The sequence below is a fragment of the Mus caroli genome, unplaced genomic scaffold, assembly GCF_978045245.1.
Source record: "Mus caroli unplaced genomic scaffold, Mus_caroli_1 scaffold_8, whole genome shotgun sequence".
In the NCBI taxonomy this organism is placed as follows: domain Eukaryota; kingdom Metazoa; phylum Chordata; class Mammalia; order Rodentia; family Muridae; genus Mus; species Mus caroli.
The window spans coordinates 27470282-27493046 of record NW_028227263.1 but is presented as its reverse complement, the minus strand read 5'-3'; the positions used below and the strand labels follow the sequence as shown (position 1 = coordinate 27493046).

At 45.4% G+C, this 22765-nt stretch overlaps 1 protein-coding gene across 4 annotated transcripts in view; it reads right to left on the bottom strand.

Annotated features, from left to right (window-relative positions):
• Syt17 (synaptotagmin 17) overlaps positions 1-22765 on the bottom strand; it is a 65679-nt gene that overhangs the window by 20368 nt on the left and 22546 nt on the right. For all 4 annotated transcript variants that reach the window (XM_021168400.3, XM_021168402.3, XM_029479142.2 and 1 more), the window contains exons 6-7: positions 8234-8354; positions 6293-6448 (exon numbers count right to left, since the gene is read on the bottom strand). In XM_021168400.3, the coding sequence (XP_021024059.1) occupies positions 6293-6448; positions 8234-8354 (277 nt within the window). The remainder of the gene's footprint in view (positions 1-6292; positions 6449-8233; positions 8355-22765) is intronic.

Here is a 22765-nt window from a genome sequence, read left to right as displayed (position 1 = left end):
TTGACCCCCCAAACGGTTCGAGACCCATAGGTTGAGAACCACTTTCTTAGTGCAGTCAAAGCTACTCTGAAGTTCTGGGAAATTCCAACATCTGGGCAGTCTATGGCTCCCCCTGCCCTACCCCTCCCTCTGTCAATTGTATGTTTCTCAGGGAATTTGTCAGACTTTCTTGATTCTTTATAACTGAAGTCATTTTGGATTGTTACAACATATATTTTGAATACTCTAAGGCCCCGAGTCTTGTTTAATCCCTAATCATATGATGGTGTTTAACAAGCAAATCCATTTGTTTCAGATCACAAGTTCTACCTGGCCTTCTGTGTGACACCATCAGCTCAATTGTCAAGGCCCGTGCTACTGTACTTAGTCTGCCTGGGTATGTCCCCTAGGGACCAGTGGAGGAGTTGGTGACAATCTCCCGTGCAGTTCAGCTCTCAAAGCCTCAGTTATACCATCTGAGGGTCCTATCCGCTCCCGCTGACGTTGGGGTCCACACGCAGGTGGATGGGGACCCTCATCCAGCTCTCCCCGTGGTAAGCTTCTCTAGTCTCTGGTTGCCACGGTGACTTCATGGTCCTCTGCTGGACAGTAAGGATATTTAACGTGTTACTTAGCTGCTTTCTGATCACGAGCAGGTCTGGGGCTGGAGCCTGGTACAGATGCCAGCTCTTTCTCTGACCTGTCTCGCATGCTCGGCAGGATGCTGTGGGAGCCAACACTGGTCCGGACCTGCAGCTGGGCTGGCTTAGCTGTGTCAGTTTCTGGACATGGTACCAGCTGGTCGCTTTGGGACAAGGGTGATTCTGGGAGGAAGGTGCTGGGGCAACAGCTACAACTGAGCTATAAGCCTCCAAAGACAGCAGCTAATCATCTTGCTCCCATACTGAGATGATTAAGGAAACAGACAGAATTTTTCAAGTGGCTGCCTGAGGCAGGCGGGTCCATGTGCTGGTTTGCCTTTAATTATAATGTAGTGAATTTTACATGTGAGGAAGCTGGGCTCAGAGAGGTGGAAGGTCACAGCTGGCTAATGGTGGATCAAGATTCAAACCAAGTCTTTGTAACTCCAGGGTCTGATCCTTCTATGGCAGGACTACCTAGCATCAGCACTGTTACTACTACCTAGCAACAGCACCAGCACCATCAACGCCAGTAGCAACAGCAGCACCACAGCCACCAGTAACAGCACCATCAGCATCATCATGATTAGCACAGCAGCAGCAGCAGCAGCAGCATCACCACCGTCACCATCAGTAATTGGCTAGACTGGCTGGCCATTGAGACCCCCAGTATCCTCCTGTCCCCACTCCAGAGTGCTGGGATTATAGCCATGTACCATATACCTGGGTTTTTAAACCTAATACTTCTTATGCATGCCATCTGGTGCCCATCAGATCCCAGGTCTTTCCAGGGTAGATGTTGGAGGCACCAACCACCCTCCAGCCTCTGGTCTGTTCCCATTACTCCTCCATCCACCTCACTGCCGCAGCAGATTCAATTAACCAATTCTGTGCTCCAGCTGCAGAAAGACAGGCAATTATGAAACACAGACCAGGTGCCTTGGAACTCGCTCTCACACTGCTTACACTGGGGCCTGGGAGACTTCCAATAGGACAGCAGGTGGGGGTGGGGGTGGGGATGAGGGGAGCAGAACAGTCCAGGCAAAGTCTGGCTAACCTAATTTGTGCAAGAGAGCCACTGCAAATCTTTGAGAGATAGATGCCATGGCAGGTTTGGTAATTGTAAGCTCTGAGATCTGGACATCAGGATTTGAAAAAGTCCTTGTCGGCCTTGATGCCTGCCAGGCTATGGTGCCTGTCTAACCACAGCACTCTGGAAGCAGGCAGAGGCAGAGAGAGGCAGAGAGAGGCAGAGAGAGGCAGAGAGAGGCAGAGAGAGGCAGAGAGAGGCAGAGAGGCAGAGAGGCAGAGAGGCAAAGGCAGAGGCAGGAGGATCACCACAAATTGGAGATCAGCCTGGTCTACATAGCAAGTTTCAGGTCCAGCTGTGGCTACATAACAAGGCTTTTTCTAAAAAACAAAACAAACAAACAAAACCCCACCAGGGCTGAGGGTGTTTGTCAGCTGGTAGAGAGCTCAGAGTGCACTAAGCTAGCTTATACTTATGATCTCAGTCATCCTCACCTACACACAGAGTTGGAGCTAGCCTGTGCATCTGAGACACTGTCCCAAAACAAACTAACAAACCCCAAGCAAACCCCCAAATTAACATCTTAACACTGTTCCGTATACAATTCTGTGACACCACTACACTGATATTGGCGAAGTCATCACCACTGTTTGAGCCCAGGTTTGAGTGTGTGTTTGTCAGGGACAGGGTCTCCCTACATAAGCTCCAGCTGGCCTTGAACCCATGCTCCTGCCCAACTCCTGGGTTTAAAGGAGTGTGGCATCATGTCCAGACTAGAGAATTATTATTGTTTTTTGTCTTCCCAAAGTGAAACTCTGCCATTAAAAAATAGCTCCCTATTGCCCTCTCTCAAGCCCAGAGACCCCCATTCTCATAGATTTTTAACTATGCTATATGATACATGTCCCTTTTTGGCTAGCTTATTCTATATCACATGGCTTCAAGCTTCACGTTGTAGCAGGCTTCAGAAGAGCCTTCCCTTTTACATCTAATGGACATTTCATGGTCTGGAGAGGCCAGATTCTCTTTTTCCTTCTGTCTATCATGGGACACCTGGGTGATTCCTGCTTCCTCCCATTTGTTGTGGATGCTGCTGCTGGAACACAGGAGCACAACATCCGAGTCTCTGCTGCCAATGCTTTGAGATTCCCAGTATCCCTTTCTACACTGAGAAGTGGAATTGGTGGATGGTGATAGAGTTCTACATCTTAAGCTTTTAAAGACTCTGCTATTGATTCCTTCCTCCCCCTCTCCTCTCCTCCCCTCCTTGTTTTACTTCCCTTCTCATTCTTCCTCCTCTCCCAGCTTTCCCTTCTTCCCTTCCCACCTCAGTTCCTTCCCTTCCCTCCTTACACACGATTACCATTTGCTTTCTCTTGCTGTGATAAACACCCTGGCCAGAAGCAATCTGGGGAGGAAAGGGTTTGTCTGGCTTACACTCCAGGATCACAGTCCATTCATTACTGGGGCAAGTCAGGGCAGGACCTCAAGCAGGAACCTGGAGGCAGGAGCTGATGCAGAAGCCATGAAGGGGTGCTGCTGCCTGGCTTGCTCCCCATAACTTGCTCAGCCTGCTGTTTTATGTACCCTGGGATCACCTGCCTAGGGGTAGCACCACTGGGTTGGGCCCTCTCAGGCCAATCATTGAATAAGAAAATGCCCCAGCGACTTGCCTGTAGGCCAATCTAATGGAGACATTGTTTTTTTCAGCTGAGATTCCTCTTCTAGATGACCCTAGCTGTATCAAGTTGACAAAAAGACTAACCAACATATCTACCTTCTCCCTCCTCTTTGTCCTTCTCTGGGTCTCTCCTCCCTCCCAAGCACTTCAGTGGCCAACTCACACTCCCCTCTGCTCATGGAGGATCGTCCTGGATTTTCCAGAAAGGTCCTGACCCATGTGTTATGAAGTTAGGAAGTCAATCTTCCCCTCTCTTCTTTATTTCTCTTTAAACCTTAGCTGTAAAAATCACCTGACTGTATGGTAGAAGCATCCTCCTCCTACTAGGGAATGGAATTGTTCACAGTGCCCAGCCCCCAGGCTAATTACAGGTTTTCCCCAAGGAGTCTCAGCAAATGCTTAAATTGCAGATCAACCTGACTTTCCCTGAGACGTGTTTGAAAACATGGGGCTTGGCTAGAATTCAGATCCTTGGTCTGGAGGTAACAGTGTGGCTGTCTCCCAGTCAGCAAATAAAGCAACCAGAGGTTTCTGGACCTAGCTGCATGGGGAGGTTGTGGCTTTGCACAGGTCCAGATCACTTGTCCGCATTTCTTCTGCTAGTTCAGCTAGAGCCCTTTAGGTAAAATGCCAGCCAGCTGCAGTTCCCAGTCATAGCTGTGCCTCTTGCATTAGAAATATCTGGGGTCCTTTGTAATATCTTTATATATACAGTAGTTCCCCCCTTCATCTGTACAAAGACAATCTGAGAGGCCCAGTGGGTGGCAAACAGCTCACAGTACCAACTCTGTATGTAATTTCCTGTCCATACGCATGATAGGGTTTTACTTATAAACACAGCAGAGTAAGGGATGAACAGTGACCAGTAATAAACATGACCACATCTGTACACTGCCCCCCAGGTCGTGTGGCTGTGGACTGTGGGATTTTCCATTGAGCATTTTTGTATTTCATCTGACTGTGGCTGACTGACACCCAGGCACCAGCACTGTGGTGAGGACCTGCGACAGATGTCCAGATGCAGTACTCTGCTTTCGTCTCTAGGGATGAGGCATGGCTACTTGGCTATGCTTTCAAGCTACTGATGATGCTGGCAGTAGCCCTGACCTCATGGGGTGGGGAGCTATGCCTACTTCCTCTGGAATGAATATTTCCCATGGCATGAGCCTACGTGCTTGCAGGATTAAGCACATCTTTTGTGTGTCAAGGGCAGGTCTTGACCAGGCAAGAGAGCTCAATGGTTCAAGATGCTAGCTGCCAAACCTGACAACTTCAATTTGATCCTCAGGACTGACATGGCAGAAGGAGAGGATAATGGATAGCATCGAATTGCCCTTTTGCAAAGACTATGTTATGTACACACACACACACACACACACACACACACGTAATTTTAAAAAGAGAGAGAAAACAGGCCTTGTCTTATTTGACAATGCTTCCCAACTGAAAACCCAGGTCACCCAAGAGATAAGGCTGTGTGTGTGTGTGTGTGTGTGTGTGTGTGTGTGTGTGTACATGTACGTACACTGGAACATGTGTATGTGAAAGCCAGAAGAGGAGGGTAGGTGTCATCTATGTCCTTATTCCCTTGAGAATGTGACAGCCACTGTTAAGGTGCCCCCAGTGCTAAGGTTACAGGCTCATGAAACCATGCTTGGTCTTTACAGGAGTGCTGGGGATTTGAACCAAGGTCCTTAAGCTAATTCAGTGAGTACTCTTACCTCTGAGCCATCTCCTAGGTATCACATACATATTTGGGCTATGGCAAGAATTCCTGAAAGACCTAGAGACAAGGAGTTTAGACTATCTACAGAGGAGAGTTTCTGACAGCTCTAGAGCAGGCCTTTGGGGGCTGGGGGGACATCAGGTCAGCCAGAGCTACACAGCACAGCAGAACTCTGCCTGAGTTTGTTTTTTTATTTGTTTTGTTTTTTAAGACAAGATCTCATGTAACAAGCTGTCTACCAACCTGCTGTGTAGCTTAGGTTGACCTTGAACTTCCGATCCTCTGGAGTGCTAGGACTACAGGTGAGTACCCACCATACCTGATGTATGTGGTGTAGGGATTGAATCTGGACCTTCATATACGCCAGGCAAGTTCTCTAGCAACCAAGCTCCAACCCTAGTTCCTGCCCAGGCTCTTGAGCGACAGGGACTGTGGACTGTGAGATAATACATGTTTGACGATTTGCTACTAGAATTTAGAGTGATTTGTTATGCAGTAATAGATAACTAGTAACCTCTAAAATTAAACACAATTGTGCCCAGAGAAAGCAGACTGAATTCAACTAGAGACTATCATATGATCCCTGAACTTAAATTTTATTTCTTCTAAATGCCTTTTGTTTTTGTTTTTTTTCGAGACAGGGTTTCTCTGTGTGACCCTGGCTGTCCTGGAACTCACTCTGTAGACCCAGGCTGGCCTTGAACTCAGAAATCCACCTGCCTCTGTCTCCCAAGTGCTGGGATTAAAGGCGTGCGCCACGACTGCCTGGCTTCCAAATGTCTTTTACAACTGTCCTTTCTGGGTTAAGTGGCCCGTTTTCTTCTATACCTATATTAAACCCAGCAGCTCACCAGCACCGCCATCATCCCCAATACCAGGACCACCACCATCACCGCCATCATCAAGGATGGTGCAGTATGTATCAGATATTATCCAAGGGTCATAACTCACAGTAAACTTATAACAATTACCCATATTTTATAGAGGAAGAAACTGGGGCCAAAGCCCTTGTTATGTGACAGTTTCAAGAAGTCTAGCTTAATAATTACATAGCAATTGTGTTCTAGGCTCCATGGGTCTTGTCCAAGTTTACAGATAGGAAGTGGGGTCACATCTAGTTAGCTGAACATCAGACACCAAGTTATTAGGAATTATTCTCTCTAGATGCCTTCTGTTTTTATGGAACAAGTTGAGCATGCCTCACTAAGGCTTCATCCACATGTATGTTACCTTACCTGTGAATACTAGGCTGGCGTTTTCCAGTTCTTCCTGGGGAACTTTGAAGCTGAAGGATTCGTTGTAAAAAGGATCAATTGTGCCTCGTAAGAATGATGTCTTCTTAGTTTTCACAAGCTTGAGTCCGTGTACCAGCTGGATTTTCACAAATGGGTCTGGGGATTGGACACAACATTATAGACTACCAGAGACGATGAAACATAATCTAGCCATCTCTCATCTCTTCAACTTCCTAGCCATCCTATCAGTCTCCAACTCTCCTATTCATCCATCCATCCATCCATTCATCTACCCACTCTCTTATCTGTCCATCCATCATCCATCCCTCCATCCCTCGAGCCATCATTTATTCCTCCCCATCCATCATTCATCCACATCCATTCATCTATCATTTATCCCTCCATCCATCCATCATTCATCCATCTATCTATCCATCCATCCATCATCCTTCCATCGAAGTTGTTATCTATGTAACAGAGTAACCATCTATCCCTTCTCCATCTGTCTGTAGTCTTCATTGCTGAGGACAGAGCCCAAAGCCTTCTGTACACAGGCGATTTTACTTCTGAATTATTTTTTATTTTTTATCAGTCTACCTACTTATTCATTTACTCATCTCACCACTCAGCCATTTATCAATCCAGGCGTTATTCAAACCTTACTTTCACACACTCATTCCCCACGTGTCCAGCTGTTCTGCCTGACCACTGTTCACATCTAGCCTCCATCTGTGGTTTCCTTGTCTGACCACTGTTCACATCTAGCCTTCTATCTGCAGATTCCTTTTCCTCTTTCTCCACTTATCTTCCTCCACTTACTGAACTCATCCCACGTTTTAGGCACCACGTTCATTATAGAGATGGGGAAATTGTAGATTTAAAGATAAGGAGTGATTTGAGTAAGATCTACCTAGTAGAGGAGATCCAGAAGCGGGAGCCATTTGCAAGGTAGTGGACTCACAGTTCATACTCGGGTGAGTGAAGGCGGAATTAGAAACGACATGCATTGGTCATTTTTATAAGTTTTGAAAGGAATTTGTGCAGGTGGTTGAATTTAATATTTATTTAACCCGGTAAAGAGATAAATAGCGTCATTGTACAATTATGGAGATGAAGAAGTTGGCTAAGTAACTTCTCTAAGATCACAAGCAGCACAGAGACACTTAGTGGCAGGCAGTTGGATGCCCTTTCTCTTCTCAGCATCCTGACTCTCCACTGTGGTGGGTCTGAATGTTCCAGCCACTGTAGCAGTTCTTCCTCCAGCCTTCTTGAAGCCTCTATTGTATAGTGTGGCTTCTGAGAACACGAGGTGAACTCTAGATTCGACTGTCACCTCATTGCAAACAACTTCCTTTGGCTATTGGATTGGCATTTCCACCACTGAGCATCCTTTACTGTCATGGGAGAAGCTATATACAGATGGAACAGAATCGGCTTTTTGTTAAGTGTATTTGAACTTGTTTTTAACAGAAAGCAGATAACACAGTAGCTCTTTCAGAGCTGGGATTTATAAAGATTTATGGTATGAAGGTAATGAACTGTAAAACAAAACAAAAACAAAAACAAAAAACCCTCAGGCTGGGCCCACGCTACTTGCTGATCTGATCACTTGTGCACTACCACCACCTAGAGCATAGCATCTGCATTACAGGCATAGTATGTGGAAAAACAAGCTACTTCTCAGGCAGAGAAGACAGATTCAGAAGTAATCACACTGGCCACATGTGGGGTAGGGTTCCTGAGCTTCCATCTCTGACCTGTTTCACCCTGAGACACAGCAGATCGCTTATTTTTCTTTTGGGACTAGTATTGTCGTTCTAGATGCTGCCCACCCTTGTGTTACCTTAGCAACAACATCCAGGACACAACACAACCCAGCCCAGATCCTTCACACAACAGAGAACCCCTTAGAGACTTAGTGGATAAGGGATTATACTGTACCTGAACCCTGGCTCACATCTGTCTGCAGGAGTTGCTTGGCTCGAATGATGTCCACGTTCAGTCGGCCAGCACTTGGGAGATAATTTAGAGAAAGCAGCAGCTCCCCGAGCTCCACTTCATTCTGGAGGGAGGGACACCATCAGAAAGAAGGTGGGCAGGAAGGACACCATCAGAAGGCTGCTTCCTCACTTTTCCACCTGTCGTGTCCATGGTACAGGACACTGGCTCCCAAAACCCATGAACACTTCTATGTGCACGTGTGTGTGAGTTTGTGTGGAGGCAGGAGGACACACAAACTTGGGTGTCATCCTCCTGAACACCATCCACCTCATTTGACACAGGATTTCTTACAGATCTGGAGCTCATAAAATAGGTTAGACTGGCTGGCCAGTGAGCCTCGGGATCCTCCTGTCTCTGCCACCCCAGTGTTGAGATTATAAACGTGTGCTACCACACCCAGAATTTTTATGGAGATTCTGGGGATTGAACTTTCATCATCAGGAGTACAAGTGTTTCACCAACTAAACCATATTTGACTTTTCCCCCTTAGCTTCTGTATCCAATTATGTTCTTGTTTATCTCAGAAAGTGTTTTCTTTCTTCTCTTAGAAGCTCTAATGGCAACAACCATCATGGCAGCAATGGAAGTGACTGCCAAGTGCTGTGCTAAGTGCTGTGCATGTAACAACTAATTTAATCCTTATGATGAGTCCAAGAGGCGATAATGTTTACTTCATTTAATAGATGCTGGAAATGAGTCTTGGTCCAAAATCACACAACTGGAAAGTTGCAGTTGGGACAAGAGACATGATCCTAGATTCTTCCAACAGCAGAGTGCTTCCTGGGCAAGCTACTGTTCTTAACCTGTAGCTAACAACAGAGCCCACACTCTTACTTCAACCGTGCTCAGTACATTCGCTCTCCCTCCATAGAAATCTGCATAAATACCCAGGATGCATGACTCCATGCTGCCTAGAAAACAAAGCCTTCATTTTCATGTCCCTAGTTTTTAACAAATTGTGAAAAAAACAAAAAAAATTGTCAGCCACTTCCGAGTAGTGAATCATTCTCCGTGTACCCACTGGCCAACTGTATGTTATAAACTTTCACCAAATGGTGTTCTATCTGTACTTACCTCTAAGCATAAAAGAAATTAGCTGAATATTTTCAACGAAGTCCCAAGTAGGATGTAACTTTATTTGTGTAGCCCCTAGAAAGCATCTCTATATGATCAAGACATTAAAGTAAACATTCCTAGGATGTATCAGAAGTCAAAAACATCTAAGGAACCTCAACACACACACACACACACACACACCATGTAGAATCATGGATTACTCTATGATCAATCTAGATTTGAATACATCTTCACTCAATCTCATGTATGAGTCTAATGGACCTCCTAGACACACACCATTTTATTAGTAATACTTCAGAATGTGTCTCTAAAGATGTCTCATTCATCCTCCCATCCATGCATCCATCTATCTATTTATGTATGTATGCACACATGCATCCATCCATCCATGCATCCATCCATCCATCCATCATCCATCCATCCATGCATCCACCCATCCACCCCATCCACCCATCCATTCATGTTTTCTACTTCTTTCAACAAACTGACAGAAAGTGGCAAGTATAAAACAATGTTTATCACATTATTGGCGAGATGAAGACTCGAACCAAGAGATTCCTATATGGCCTGCGCATGGTGGTGCACACCTTTTTAATCACATTTGAGAGGTAGAGGCAGGCAAATCTGGATGAGTTTGAGACCAAGCTGGTCTACATAGCAAGTTCCAGGCCAGCCAGGGCTGCATGAAACCCTGTCTCAAACACAAATGACAAAACCAGATTCTTATGTGGATCAAGTTAACCTATAAACAGGAAACAATCTCACAATTAACTACAGGTCTCACACTTGCAGCCTGTGTATTGTGTTTGACTCGCATCGCATTGAAACAGTTAGTGATTATTATGTATTTTAAAGAAGCTACTTCATATTTAAAAAAAAAGAATTCTTGCTTTGCTTGAAAAACAGGAAGGTCTGCCAGTGCGGGCCCATGCTCCCACTTGGCAACCAACAACGCTTCTTTGCTTGGACAGACTTTAGTCCTGGGCCCATCTGTGCAGTTACTTGTGAAAAGCCAGTTTTAGCCAAAGGCCCTGCTCACTTCACTTATCAAGAACTCCTCCCTTACTCTCTTTCTATTTTATTTTATTTATTTGGTAGTTGGGGGCAGATACCCTTATACTGAGCCCTTGGTGGCACCAAAACTTTGCTGTTAATATCTGAAATCCTTACTGTTGGGCTAGGTTTCTCTCTTCCACCATTCCATAGAAGGTGTCTAGTCACTCGGCCAATCTTCAGCAAGATTGATTTAGATAGAATCCCTCTTCCTTTGGAGGTACCCCTCAGTAAGAATTCCATCATTGATCCTGGATGAGGATTGAGTCCAATCTCTGTCCCTCTACTAAATCTCATGACTGTGCTCCCTATGCCATCATGATGGTCCTCTACAAAGTCTCATGGTAGTGCTCCCTATGCCATCATGATGGTCCTCTACAAAGTCTCATGGTAGTGCTCCCTATGCCATCATGATGGTCCTCTTCAAAGTCTCATGACTGTGCTTCCTATGCCATCACAATGGTCCTTACTAAAGCCTGACTTACTGTGCTTTGAAGTGCCATTTGGGGTCTGGGAAGGTGGTTCTGTTGGTAAAGAATCTGCCGCCCAAGCATGTGGATACAAGAAGTTTGGATCCCCGGCACCCACATGAAATCTGGGTGTGGTAGCACAATCACTCCAGTGCACACAGACCAGAGGATCCCTGGAGCTCAATGGCAGACAGGTCACCCTAGCTGAGTTGCTGAACTCTCTGTTTGTTGAGAGATGCTGTCTAAAATATAAGGCAGAGAGTAAATGAGAAAAATATTTGGTACACACCTACACAAACAAGTATACGCCCACAAATGCATACAAAACCATGTATATACACATGTATACAATTATGGACATATACAAACATATATACCCACAAATATGTACACACTTTACACACACGTATACACCCATGCAAACATGTATGTACCCATAAAGACACATATACACACAAACATGTATACCCACATATATGGATGCACACACACACACACACACACTTTCTCTGATGGAGCAGGAGATGTAGTTCAGTAGTACAGAATTTGCCTAGCAACCATAAGGGTTCCACCTCAGGACTGGGAAAAAAAGTGTCATTTTAGCCCCTCCGACTACCTTTTTGGTGAGACCCACCCTTGTCATTGTATCCCATCTGGCTGTCTTTGCCCTTCCAGGCTTTCCCTGCCTTGGGCTGGAGGATCAGACTCTCAAGACAGGAAAGTTGACTTGGTACTCTGGGTCATAAGAGCAGTTCAGGGCCTTGGTGTACTTGCTAGTGGCCTCCTGCTGGTCCTCTGGGGCCTAGAAGACACAGCAGCCTTAGTGTCTGACCCTGCAGGCACGCCTGTGTTCCTGTCAGTGAGGCTGAGACTCCACAGGAGCCCAGGCTAGGGGAAGCCATCAGGTCCTCAAGAGTTGTCCCCTTCCCAGGCTTATAATCCAGAACAACACCTCCCTCCTCTTTTTCTAATATCTACAAGCTTCTGGTCTCATGATGCCTTCTATGTGGAGCTGGGGTGGCGGTGGGAGGGATTAATAGCTCACACAGTCAGCCTGCCTAAACACAAAGGGATAAACTGAAGTGTTTCTAGAACAGAATGAAGGGTAAGATGGCTCAGGTGTGGCTGGATTCTAGAGATGTCCAGGGGAATCGTAGCAAGCTGCTTAGTAGCTGCCCCAGTGGGAACCTGCTCAGCTTTGGTCATTCTCAGAAGTGAAAGAGGACGGGAGACCGTTACCTAGCCCTCGGTACCCAGGGACCTCTTGAGCCCTTCCTGCCATCTTCAAGGGCAGATAGATAGGGCTGCCGTCTACTTGGGCCACTGAATGGATTCTCAGAGGCAGCTTCCTAGACTTGTCTCCTTACTAAGTGTTTCTTGTCTTAAATAAAGCCAAAGTCTTTTATCCTCTTGTTACTGTAGACTTCAAGCTTCCTTTCCCACGCCTTCCCTTGTCTGCCCCACATCAATACCATAGCGTCCACTCTCCTCCTCCCAGGGAAACGTGCGCATTGATCCGGCTGCTCTTCTGGCTGGCTCATCATGGGAGTGATCAATGTGTAGCCTGAGGGACAGTCAGGGAAAACTAGAGAGAAGGCTAACTGAACAATGGCAGAGGCTTGATGATTCCGTGAACAGTTCCTGGATCCTCAGCCCAGAGGGTGTCATGGTCGTGACCACCACAGCAAACTGCCCATAAGACATCACCACAGTCCAGGCTCCATCCCCTCACAGCTGCTATTCTGTCCTTCTAGAGCCTTCCCCTTCACATAGGAGAGAATCCATCCAAACCATGCGGTTCAGATTAGGAATGAGACAGGCAAGATGCTTTTAGCTCCCGTGATTAGTCTTGCGTGACCTTGGCAATTAAAGTGCAGCCATAGACATTTAGCAAGCCACACACAGTGTATTGGGTAAGAAGAGGCAAAAAGCAAATCAGAGAACCAGGGGTTGCATGCCTACCAGCATCGTTATCATCACGACAAACAAATGAATATACAGAAGCAGAAAATTGGATCTGCAAGATTGCTCTCTGGGTAAAATCACCTGCCGTCATGTCTGACCCACAGGGCAGACAGAGAGAGCCGACTCCTGCAAGTCATCATCCGATCTCCATAAGCAAGCATAAAGACGGCTGGATCCCTAGAACCTACGTAAAAGATAGCAGACAGTACCATAATCCAAGTGTCGGGAGGCAGAGATGGTGGGTTCCTGCAGCTCGCTGGTTAGCTAGCCCAGCCAATTAGTGAACCCCAGGTTCATAATACCGGGTGGCAAGTGACTGAGGGACACCCCCAACATTGATATCTGAACTTTATATGCATGTGCACACACACCACACATATGTACATGCACCACACACATACATACAGATACAACATTGTCCCCACACATACAGAATTTGACACACAGACATCATGGACCCAGCAATTCTGCTACTAGAGAAAATAGAAATTGACACAAAAACTTATCCATGAGCCAGGCTTTAGGTAGGGGAACCTCAGCATCTGGAAGGGGGAGGCAGGAGGTTCATGAGTTCAAGACCAACTTGGACCCTGTCTCAAAAAAAAAAAAACCAAAAAAACAAAACAAAACAAACAAACAAACAAACAAACAAAAAAAAACCAAGACAGAATCCAACAAAACTGCACCAGATGTCTTGGCAATGCTATCCATGGTAGCCCAGCATCCATCAGTAAGGGGAGAAGCACTATGGTATATGTATACGATTTAGATGTTCTTCAGTCATAAGAAGGAATGGGGAGCCGGGTGTGGTGGCACATACCTTTAATCCCAGCACTCGGGAGGCAGAGGCAGGCAGATTTCTGAGTTTGAGGCCAGCCTGGTCTACAGAGTGAGTTCCAGGACAGCCAGGGCTATACAGAGAAACCCTGTCTCAAAAAAAACCAAACCAAAACTAAACAAAAAACAAAAAAAAGAAGGAATGGGGACTGGAACCACAGCTTAGTGGGTAAAGGGACGTTCCACAAAAGCCTGTGTTGCAGGATAGTTGATCACACTGTGAAACCCAAGATTGTGTTATTTACTGGAAAAAAAAAAAACTGTTTCTAGTTGTGGTGTGTCTCGGCCCTAGCATACACCTTTAATCAAAGAGCTTTCTGTTTATCATAAACAGGATTAAATAAAGGCAACCAGAACCATAGGTCAAGAGGCGGGCAAGCAACCAGTTGACAGGAAGTGAACACAGGAAAAAGCCATAGAGAGTAAGAGGAAGTCAGGAGGACAGAGAGACACACAGGAAGTAGGAGGGAGGAACTTTCAGTTGGAAGGGTTTTTGAGACAGAATGGAGAGGGAGAGGTTCCTTTTGGGATGTCTGCTGAGGAGGAAGGTCATTTTGGGTACTTTCTCTGCCTCTCTAAGCTAGCAGACTTTCCCCCCAGCATTTGGTCCCTGAGTCTTTATTGGTAAAACCAAATGTTTGAGATTTTGTTTAAAAACAACCAGCCTGAGGACCTGCGTGGAATTCCTGAAACCCATGATGGGAGGAAAACACCAACTCCTGAAAGTTGTCCTCCAACCTCTAAACGTGTGCTGTGGTACCCTCGCACATGCATGTGCACACATGCTTACACACACGCACACACACACACACACACATACACACACTAAAAATATTTAAATAAAGGAGTGGATTACTGACACAAGCTACACAGATTAACCTGGGAAACGTGCCCGACACAAAGGATTGTGTGCCGAATGATCCCATTAATAAAGCACCCAGGAAGGATATGAACTCACTGTGGTGGTTAACCTTCATGGTCCACTTGACCGAGTCAAATCACTCTTAGGTGATTTTATATACCTACCTGTGTCTTGTGGGGATGTCTCCAGAGAGGCATAATTGAAGGGGGAAGAAGCACCCTGAATGTGGGGCCCCTGCCCCATGGACTGGGGTCCCAGACTGAGCTGAAGACCAGCCTTCATTTCTCTGTTCCCTGAATGCAGACACAGTGTGGCTAGCTGTCTTTCTCTCCTGCTACCATGCCTTCCTTGCCATGACTGTCTGAAATCTCAAATGAGCCAACTAACCCTTCCCCCCTTAATCTGCTCTTCCAGGCATCTTGTCATAGCAACAAGAGACATGGCGCAGCAAGAGAGATTACAGGAGTGTTTTCCAGGATCTGAGAGGATGGGAGATGCAGGGTGGTCACCTTATGGGTACAGAGCCTTGTCTGAGTGATGGAATGTTCTGGAACTAGGTAGATGTGATGATTGTTAACCACTGAGGGTACCAATGCCATTGAACTGTAGACTTTAAAATGACTACATTAATATCATATGAACTTAACCTCCATCTAAAAGGACATCAAAGGCCTATGGCATACTAGAGAGCTTCAAGTTTGATCCATTCACAGGCAGATGTGGTCACCAAGGCTTCCTGGAGAAGGAGGCACTGGGGGCAGGTCCTGGAATGTAGTAGGATTTTGTGGAAGCTGTCTTGTTGCAGAGAAATATTGCAAGGATCTTGACACCAGGCAGATGGATAGAACCTGGAAGCCTTTGCTCTAACCCCATTGCCCTTTCTTAACACAAAGTCCCTTGTTATTAATACTAAAGTAGCTGAGATAGTTGATAGCTTAGATTTTGATAAAAGTACATTATTGCTCTCTTTTATAAATAGTTCCACCCTAGACAATTAATTTCAAGTTGTTGTGGGGTTGGTAATCGGGGAAGATAAGGGCATCTTCCCACTTAGACAGAACAGAGGTGTGCTTGGGACCTCTGTAGAAGCAGGTGGGACCCCCATCTCTATTTCAAATAAGATAGGTGTATATTTGTGGGGCAAGAATATGATATTTCATAAATAAAGAATTATTGAGAAATTAGAAAGCCAGGGCCTGGGGGGTATGGGTAAAAGTGTGTGCTGCCCAAGCATTGAGGACATGAGTTCAAATCCCCAGCACCCATGGAGAAAAAGATGGGCATGGCTATGTACCTGCCTGAAACTCCAGTGATATGTGTGTGTGTGTGTGTGTGTGTGTGTGTATGTATGTATGTGAGATAATTGGGGATTGTTGGCCACCAGCCTAGCTCCACATTCAGTAAGAGACCTTGTCTCAAAGGAATGAAGCCAAGAGTGGTGGAGCAGGACAAGACACCAGATCACCAGATGTCCTCCTCAGGCCCCTATGTACATTTGTTCACACGGACACATTCATATACATACCCCTGACACACTCATACACAGAGAGGTATGTGTAGAAAGACAGAGAGATAGCACTCACATAGAGACAGATACACATATACACACAGAGAAAGAGAGAGAGGGACAGAGACAGATGACAGACTGACAGATAGATAAAGAGAAACAGAAAGACAAAGAATAAACAAAGGAAGAAAACACGAGGTGATGGCTGGTGCAGGAGTCCTGCAGTTTCCAGGGAAATCTCAAATGTCACCTTCTCATCTAAGCTCCTCACTGAATTGAAAACAGCCTGGTCCCACCATCATACAACCTTGTTTTATATTCTTTGTAGCACTCTGTCCTTACCAGATGTCTTCATGTTCTCCATAAAGGTCACCATAATGCCCATCTGGCTACTCCTATACAGAATGGGAGTGTCCAATCTTGAAATTATGACATTATCACTTGCAAATGTGTCAGTCCACCTTCACAGCTACCCTGGGACACATGTGGCACACGGATATGGACAGTCCCTGACTTCCAGTGACTTAGCTTGGCATTTCTTTTTTCCGTTTTGTCTTGGAGTTTAGTATTTTGAACATTGCCTGCGTTGGGGACAGGACATGTATCTAGTTTCTCTCTTGCAATGTTGTGAGCAGCAGATACAGCTCCCACCACTCATGCAAGGATAAGGGAAGACGCCAGTCCACAAGTGTGCTGTTCTACTCAATTGTGACGTTTGGAAGGCCACGTGCCATTTCTGTCATTCTCACTAAATGCCTGAGACCATCAACTTATAAAGAGAAAAGGTTTGTGGGGTTTTAATCCGCCACACCCTCTAGGGCCTGTGTGAGGTAGTACATTGCTGTGGGAGTTCATGGTGGAGCAAACTACTAATATCATGGCTGGTGAAATGTGCACTGGTGAACTGTCATTGCTGTTCTAGCTCACTGAGAAGCTGTGCAGGGAGCAGGGACCTCCTCCCACTTTAGACCCAATCATGTCACTCTCAAAGTGTCCTCCAAAGATCCCTGTCTTGGGGGCAGTCTGCCTCCTAATTCTGTAAGAGGGAGAGCAGAGAATAGCAGGAGTTAAGGGGGTTAGGGGGCTAAAAGCACGGTGCTGGTGCCATTGAGAAGCTTGAGGTAGTACATCGTCTTCAAGGGAGGTCACTGTTCTTCCCACAGTATAAAAATGCCTACTGTGGGAATCGGAAGCCAGAAGCTAGACCCCAAAGGGACTGGGGTGAGAGCCGAGGTGAGTACTTCTTTCCAGTGTATTTCTGTCAGATGCTTGTGGTCCCTGATGGCATTGCCTTGTTTGTTCTCCTAGGCATCTCTGTCAGATGTTGTAAACACACCTGGCTTGATGGCTTGGGGGAGGAGCCTGCTTCCAGAGCCAGCTTCTCAGGGAGCCTGAACAGCGCCTTACAGTCACCAGTGCATTTTCTATCGCACTTGCTATTCTGCTCATCTGCTCTTGCTGCTCTCATGCTTTCTATGCACTTAATAAACTCACTCATTTGGAACCCAAAGCAGGGCTACCAGAGATCTGCCACAAGTCCTCCTCTGGACCACACAGAACAGCTGGAATGCTAAAGAGGAGAAGAGATACTGGGCCCTTTAATGACACATCCCCAGTGACCTAAAGACCTTCTGCTATGTCCCACTTAAAGGCTCCATCATCTTGCTGTAGCACTGACTGAGGCTCAAGCCTTTACCACAATGGGAGTTAATGATGATGCAGACTACAGCATGCTTTCAGCTTTCAATATTTTTAATTCACAGTGGCTCTGTGGGAATGTGACTGCACTGGAAGTCAAGTGGTACGCATGCACCTCACACCACTCCAATCTCGGGGATCCTGAGACCAAGCTATGTAGTCCCCCAAATGGAGACACAGCCACTGTCACATGATCCCCAGATGGACATGAGCAAGACAAGTCTGTCCTTCTCAGCCTCAAGAGACTGGAAGCTGAGGTGGGAGGAGCAACTGGGTGGGAGGAGCAACTGCATGGGAGGAGCAACTGGGTGGGAGAATCATTTCTGTCTTTTTCCCTTTTGAGGAGATGTCACAAATAAACAAGCCTCATTTCCTTTTTTATAAAAGCCTGATGAGCTTAATTGAGTAGCGCTACGTGGGGTGGGCTAGGAAGACCCAAAATAGACAGTCTGTAAATTACTTAAATGAATCCAGAGGCCCCCCTGCCAGCTCTCCCAGCAGCCTGTGCATGCAAATGCCATAGCTCTCCACCCAGGCAAAAAAAAAAAAAAAGTAAAAGAGATGAAGCAAGGAAGAAAATGAAAACGCAAATCCTTTTCTGCAGCTTTTGAATGCAGTCAAGCTCCAATCAATAAAAAGGAAATCAAAGAAAACCATCTGGGACAAAGGACATTTTCTGGGGAAAACAAGAGGCAGGTTCGCTTCTCACAGGCTTCCTTTGAAGTGCTTCTAAACGCTCCTGCTCACTCTCACCTCACAGAGAGCTTCACAAGTGTGCACACAGCTTTTAATGAGGCACAAACCCAGCGTCCCCTCGTCCCCTCGCCTTTATTCTGACCACCTGCGAGAAGTCTTTTGTTTCCTAATTCACTGTTCAAACAACCTTTCTAAAGAATTTTTTTTTTCCTTTTAGCAAAATCCATTTTCCAGAAAAACACATTTTAGTATTTGCAAAATACAGCATTTCACACACTTGGTCAGTATGTCCTTGTCTCGTCTCGCCTCTGTCCATACAGTTGCCTATATTTGCCCGTTGAGGACACAAGCCAATTCCAAAGTTTCCTTGTAGAAAACCTTAATCACATACATTTCCCACATAATTACCTAGCTCTGTATCAGCTATAAAAGCATTGTCTTATATTCTACACTGGATTATAACTATTTTCCTATTGATAGATACCCCGGTTGCATGTAGTATGTGCATGTGTGTGTTCACATGTGTGCACATTTGTGTATTTGTGGGTATGAGTTGCCAGAGGCTGACACAGGGAATCTTCCCCAATTCCTTTCCAACATATTCACTGAAACATGATCCCTCAATAAAACCCATAGCTCACAGGTACAGCTAGTATTACTAGCTGGCTAGCTTCAGGGAATCCACTGTCTCTAGTGGTGGGGATCTGATCATGTTTATGCAGATGAGAAATCTTCCTAGCCCCCAGCCCCACCCAGTAATTTGTAATGACCTCAATGGAAGACTCAGGAATATTCTTTTAGATTATATCCTTCTCATAAACCCTAACGTAGGATAATCGGCTCAAGAAACAGTAAGATCTGTTTTTGACAGGATTGGTTACCAAAGGGGTAAGCTAACTTCATGGCCACCAGCAGACACGATTTGAATCTGAGCCTGGGTGGGGGAACTAGAAAAGGGTGTTAATGCTTAAACAAATGGATGCAAGGTCATGGTGACTCCTAACATATGCCTGTACACATTCTCCAATGGACTATTGTCATGGCTTGAATGTGACACGTGCCCCACAGGCTCCTGGGTTTGAATACTGGTCCCCAGCTGCCAGTGCTGTTTGGAGAGACTATGGAACCTTTGGGACATGGGGACTAGCTGTGGAAGCAGTTCACTGGGGCAGATCTTGAAGGTTTTTTTTTTTTTTTATCTGCTTTTCTGCTGCTAGGATGAGGAGTGATGTGCCCAGCTCCAAGCACTGCCACCATGGACCCAGCTGCTCCATCCACCACACTGTCCCTGACATGATGGCCTACACATCTGCACTGTGAGCCAAAGAAAGCCTCTCCCTTAAAGTTGCTTCTGTTAAGTATTTTGTCCCAATGACAAGGAAATTAGCAGAATTATCCAGTCAGGTGTCAACTTAATGTACACTAGTCCCCCTTTATCACTTATTGATGGGGGATAGGGTCCAACTTTCAGTGGGTGCCTGAAAGCACAGATAATAATGAAGTCTATATGCACCACGACTTCTATTTTCATGTTTCCCTACAGTAAAACTAAATTTGCTATAGATTACGCATATTAATAATATAAGAAGAATCAGAATAACAAACTATAATAAGTTGTTTAAAACTTATGAATCATTTCACAAATTTCCCATTTACATCTTTAGATCATGTTTGATGGTGGTGAGACCATGAAAAGCAAAATCATGGTGAGGAGAGGATTTCTGTCTGTCCTCTTTGTTGAGAACCATTGACTTCTGACTTTCCATCTAAGCCCAAGGTCTTCTCCATGCCCACAATGCAGGTGATGGCACAGTGAGCTGCATCTGTCTGCCACGGTCAAGCTTTTCATCATTCTTGTCCAGTGATGTCTTGGCTAATTTACTGATGGCTGTGAATAAAATACCTGCCCAAAGCAACTTCAAAGGGAAGAAAGGATTTAATTCCAGCTTACAGTTCCAAGGGGTCGTAGTCTATCGTGGCAGGTAAGGCACAGCAACAGGAGCATGATGCTGATGGTCACACTGCAAACCCCTGAGAAATGGAATAATGGGAGTGGGCTCCAACTGGAGGAGATTAGAGGGAGGTCAATACAGAAGGAGAAGGATGGACAAACATACTGAGATTGTTTGATAAAGACTCACATTATTTTGCACTTACCTAAAGTTATACACTCAGTTGGTGTGTATGTATGTATAAATATATACATTAAGAGATATGTTTATACAGATATTTATACACATATACATATTAAAGGAAATTAAGCCATTTGGGCTCTCAATGCTCCCCACAAGAACCATAGTCTAACAAAACTGTCTAAACAAAACTAACGATACTAAAATCCTAGTATCAGACACAAGTAGGAACAACCTTTTGAAGGGTTGTTTAGGATAATCTAAGCAACAATAAAGGTCTTTAGTGTAGCCCTTGGCTGCCTATGAAGGACTGAGGACAGGCTCCTGCTGCTGACAATACCACGCACTTAGGACACAGGACTCAGATGATTGGAACTGGGTCTGATCTAGAAGACTCTCTCCTATGGTTTAGCTTCCATGGTTCCAGAAAATGCTATAGAAGCTGCCAAGGAAGGGAATAATGAAATAGTCTGCCCAACAGCAACATCTATGAACCACAGTTACTAACATGGCAACATATGACTAAAGATGTTGGTGGGCACCAACCAACAGCTGTCTGGTTGGACCTAAGGCCCACTTAAACAGGAGGGAAGTTATCCCAGGTGTTGGAAACCTAGCCAGCTTCCTGGGGCTAATGATGTAATGGACCTTAGTAAAGAATTTACTATTGAAAATTTGCTAGACCAACATAATTCCTTCCAATATTCTAAATCTTAGACTTATGCCTACAGAAAATATAGCTACCATTCCTCATCAAAGAATCCTATCTTTACAGCAGATGGAGACCATCACAGAAAACCACAACCAGACAGAATGAAGAGATCAACAGCTCCCAGGGAGCCCAGGCCCAGGGCTTACATTTACACCACAGCTCCTGCATCTATGGCTCAGGAAACATTGAGGAAGATGGAGAAACGAGATTATAAGAGACAGGATACCAGGAAGTCTGCTGTGAAATTCTTTCCTTGAGATGGTTGTACTAACAAGACCTGAACGACAGCAATATCAATAGACGTGTTAATGTGGAAGGGAAATTCCATCCTACTCCTAGATGATGAACTATTGAATTCTGGGAGAAGGAGAATTAGCTTCTCCCAGGGAGAGGCCTCTTATTAGCTGTCCAACTCAAAATGGTCAGCCTGGACATCACATATATACCACCATCAAAATGAACTCAGCAGATTTTGTGTGTGTGCGCGCGCGCGTGCGAGTGCATGTACATACCCATGCACCTACACTTATCTACACGTATGTAACAAATATACTTAAAGAAAAAGTGACTGTCAACTTGAGAGGGGGTACATGGGAGGGATTCAAGGGAGCATAGTTGGGGTTAGGGGGCTGAAGGGAGGAAAGAAAGTCATGGCCCAGCCCTAGTGACATATTTCTTCCAGCAAGATATCTCTTCCTAAAGGTCCTACAACCTTCCCAAGCAACATCGCTTCCAATGCATGGGCTTGTGAGGGACATTCCATACCTGTGAGGTATATTTCTAATATACAAAAGACTTTCAATACTACAGATACTAGTCATCCAGCAGTTATAGGCGACTGGACTTATATCCCCTCAAACATACTTGCTGTGTTCAATTTACACCCCAAAGCATGTTAGAAAGACCTTCCTTATTTAAACAGTCCTGACAAGTAGTTGGTCAAGATAAAGCTGCTCTGGGGAGGGAGGACCCCTGACCCAATACGGCTGACATCCCTACAAAGGAGAAACATTTAAATACAGAGAGAATCCACATGCAGGTGACAGTGTATGCTGAGATGGCAGAGGACACAAAGGATGGACAGCAAACCATGGAAAGCTAAGGGAAGTGCAGAGCAGACTCTTCCTTTGTGACAAGGGTACATGGCTCAAACAACACCTTCCAGAATCAGGGGAACAGCTAACCTCTAGTTTTTGAGTTGTCCATGTGTGGTACTTAACTAGGTCGTGCTGGCAAACTGACACGTTAGCGCAAACACATTCCCCAGCTCGCAGGTTGTCTTCCTGTCTTTGACCAGAGCTTCTGGTCTAAAAGAAGTCCACCAACTTCACGTGGTGAATGCATTCATTTGCTCCCTCTATGGTTTGTACTCATTTTTTGACCATTTAAAAATATGCTTAGCTATGATTAAGTTATAAAAATATTCTTTATTTCCCTCTAAGATGGACTTCCAAATGTAAGTT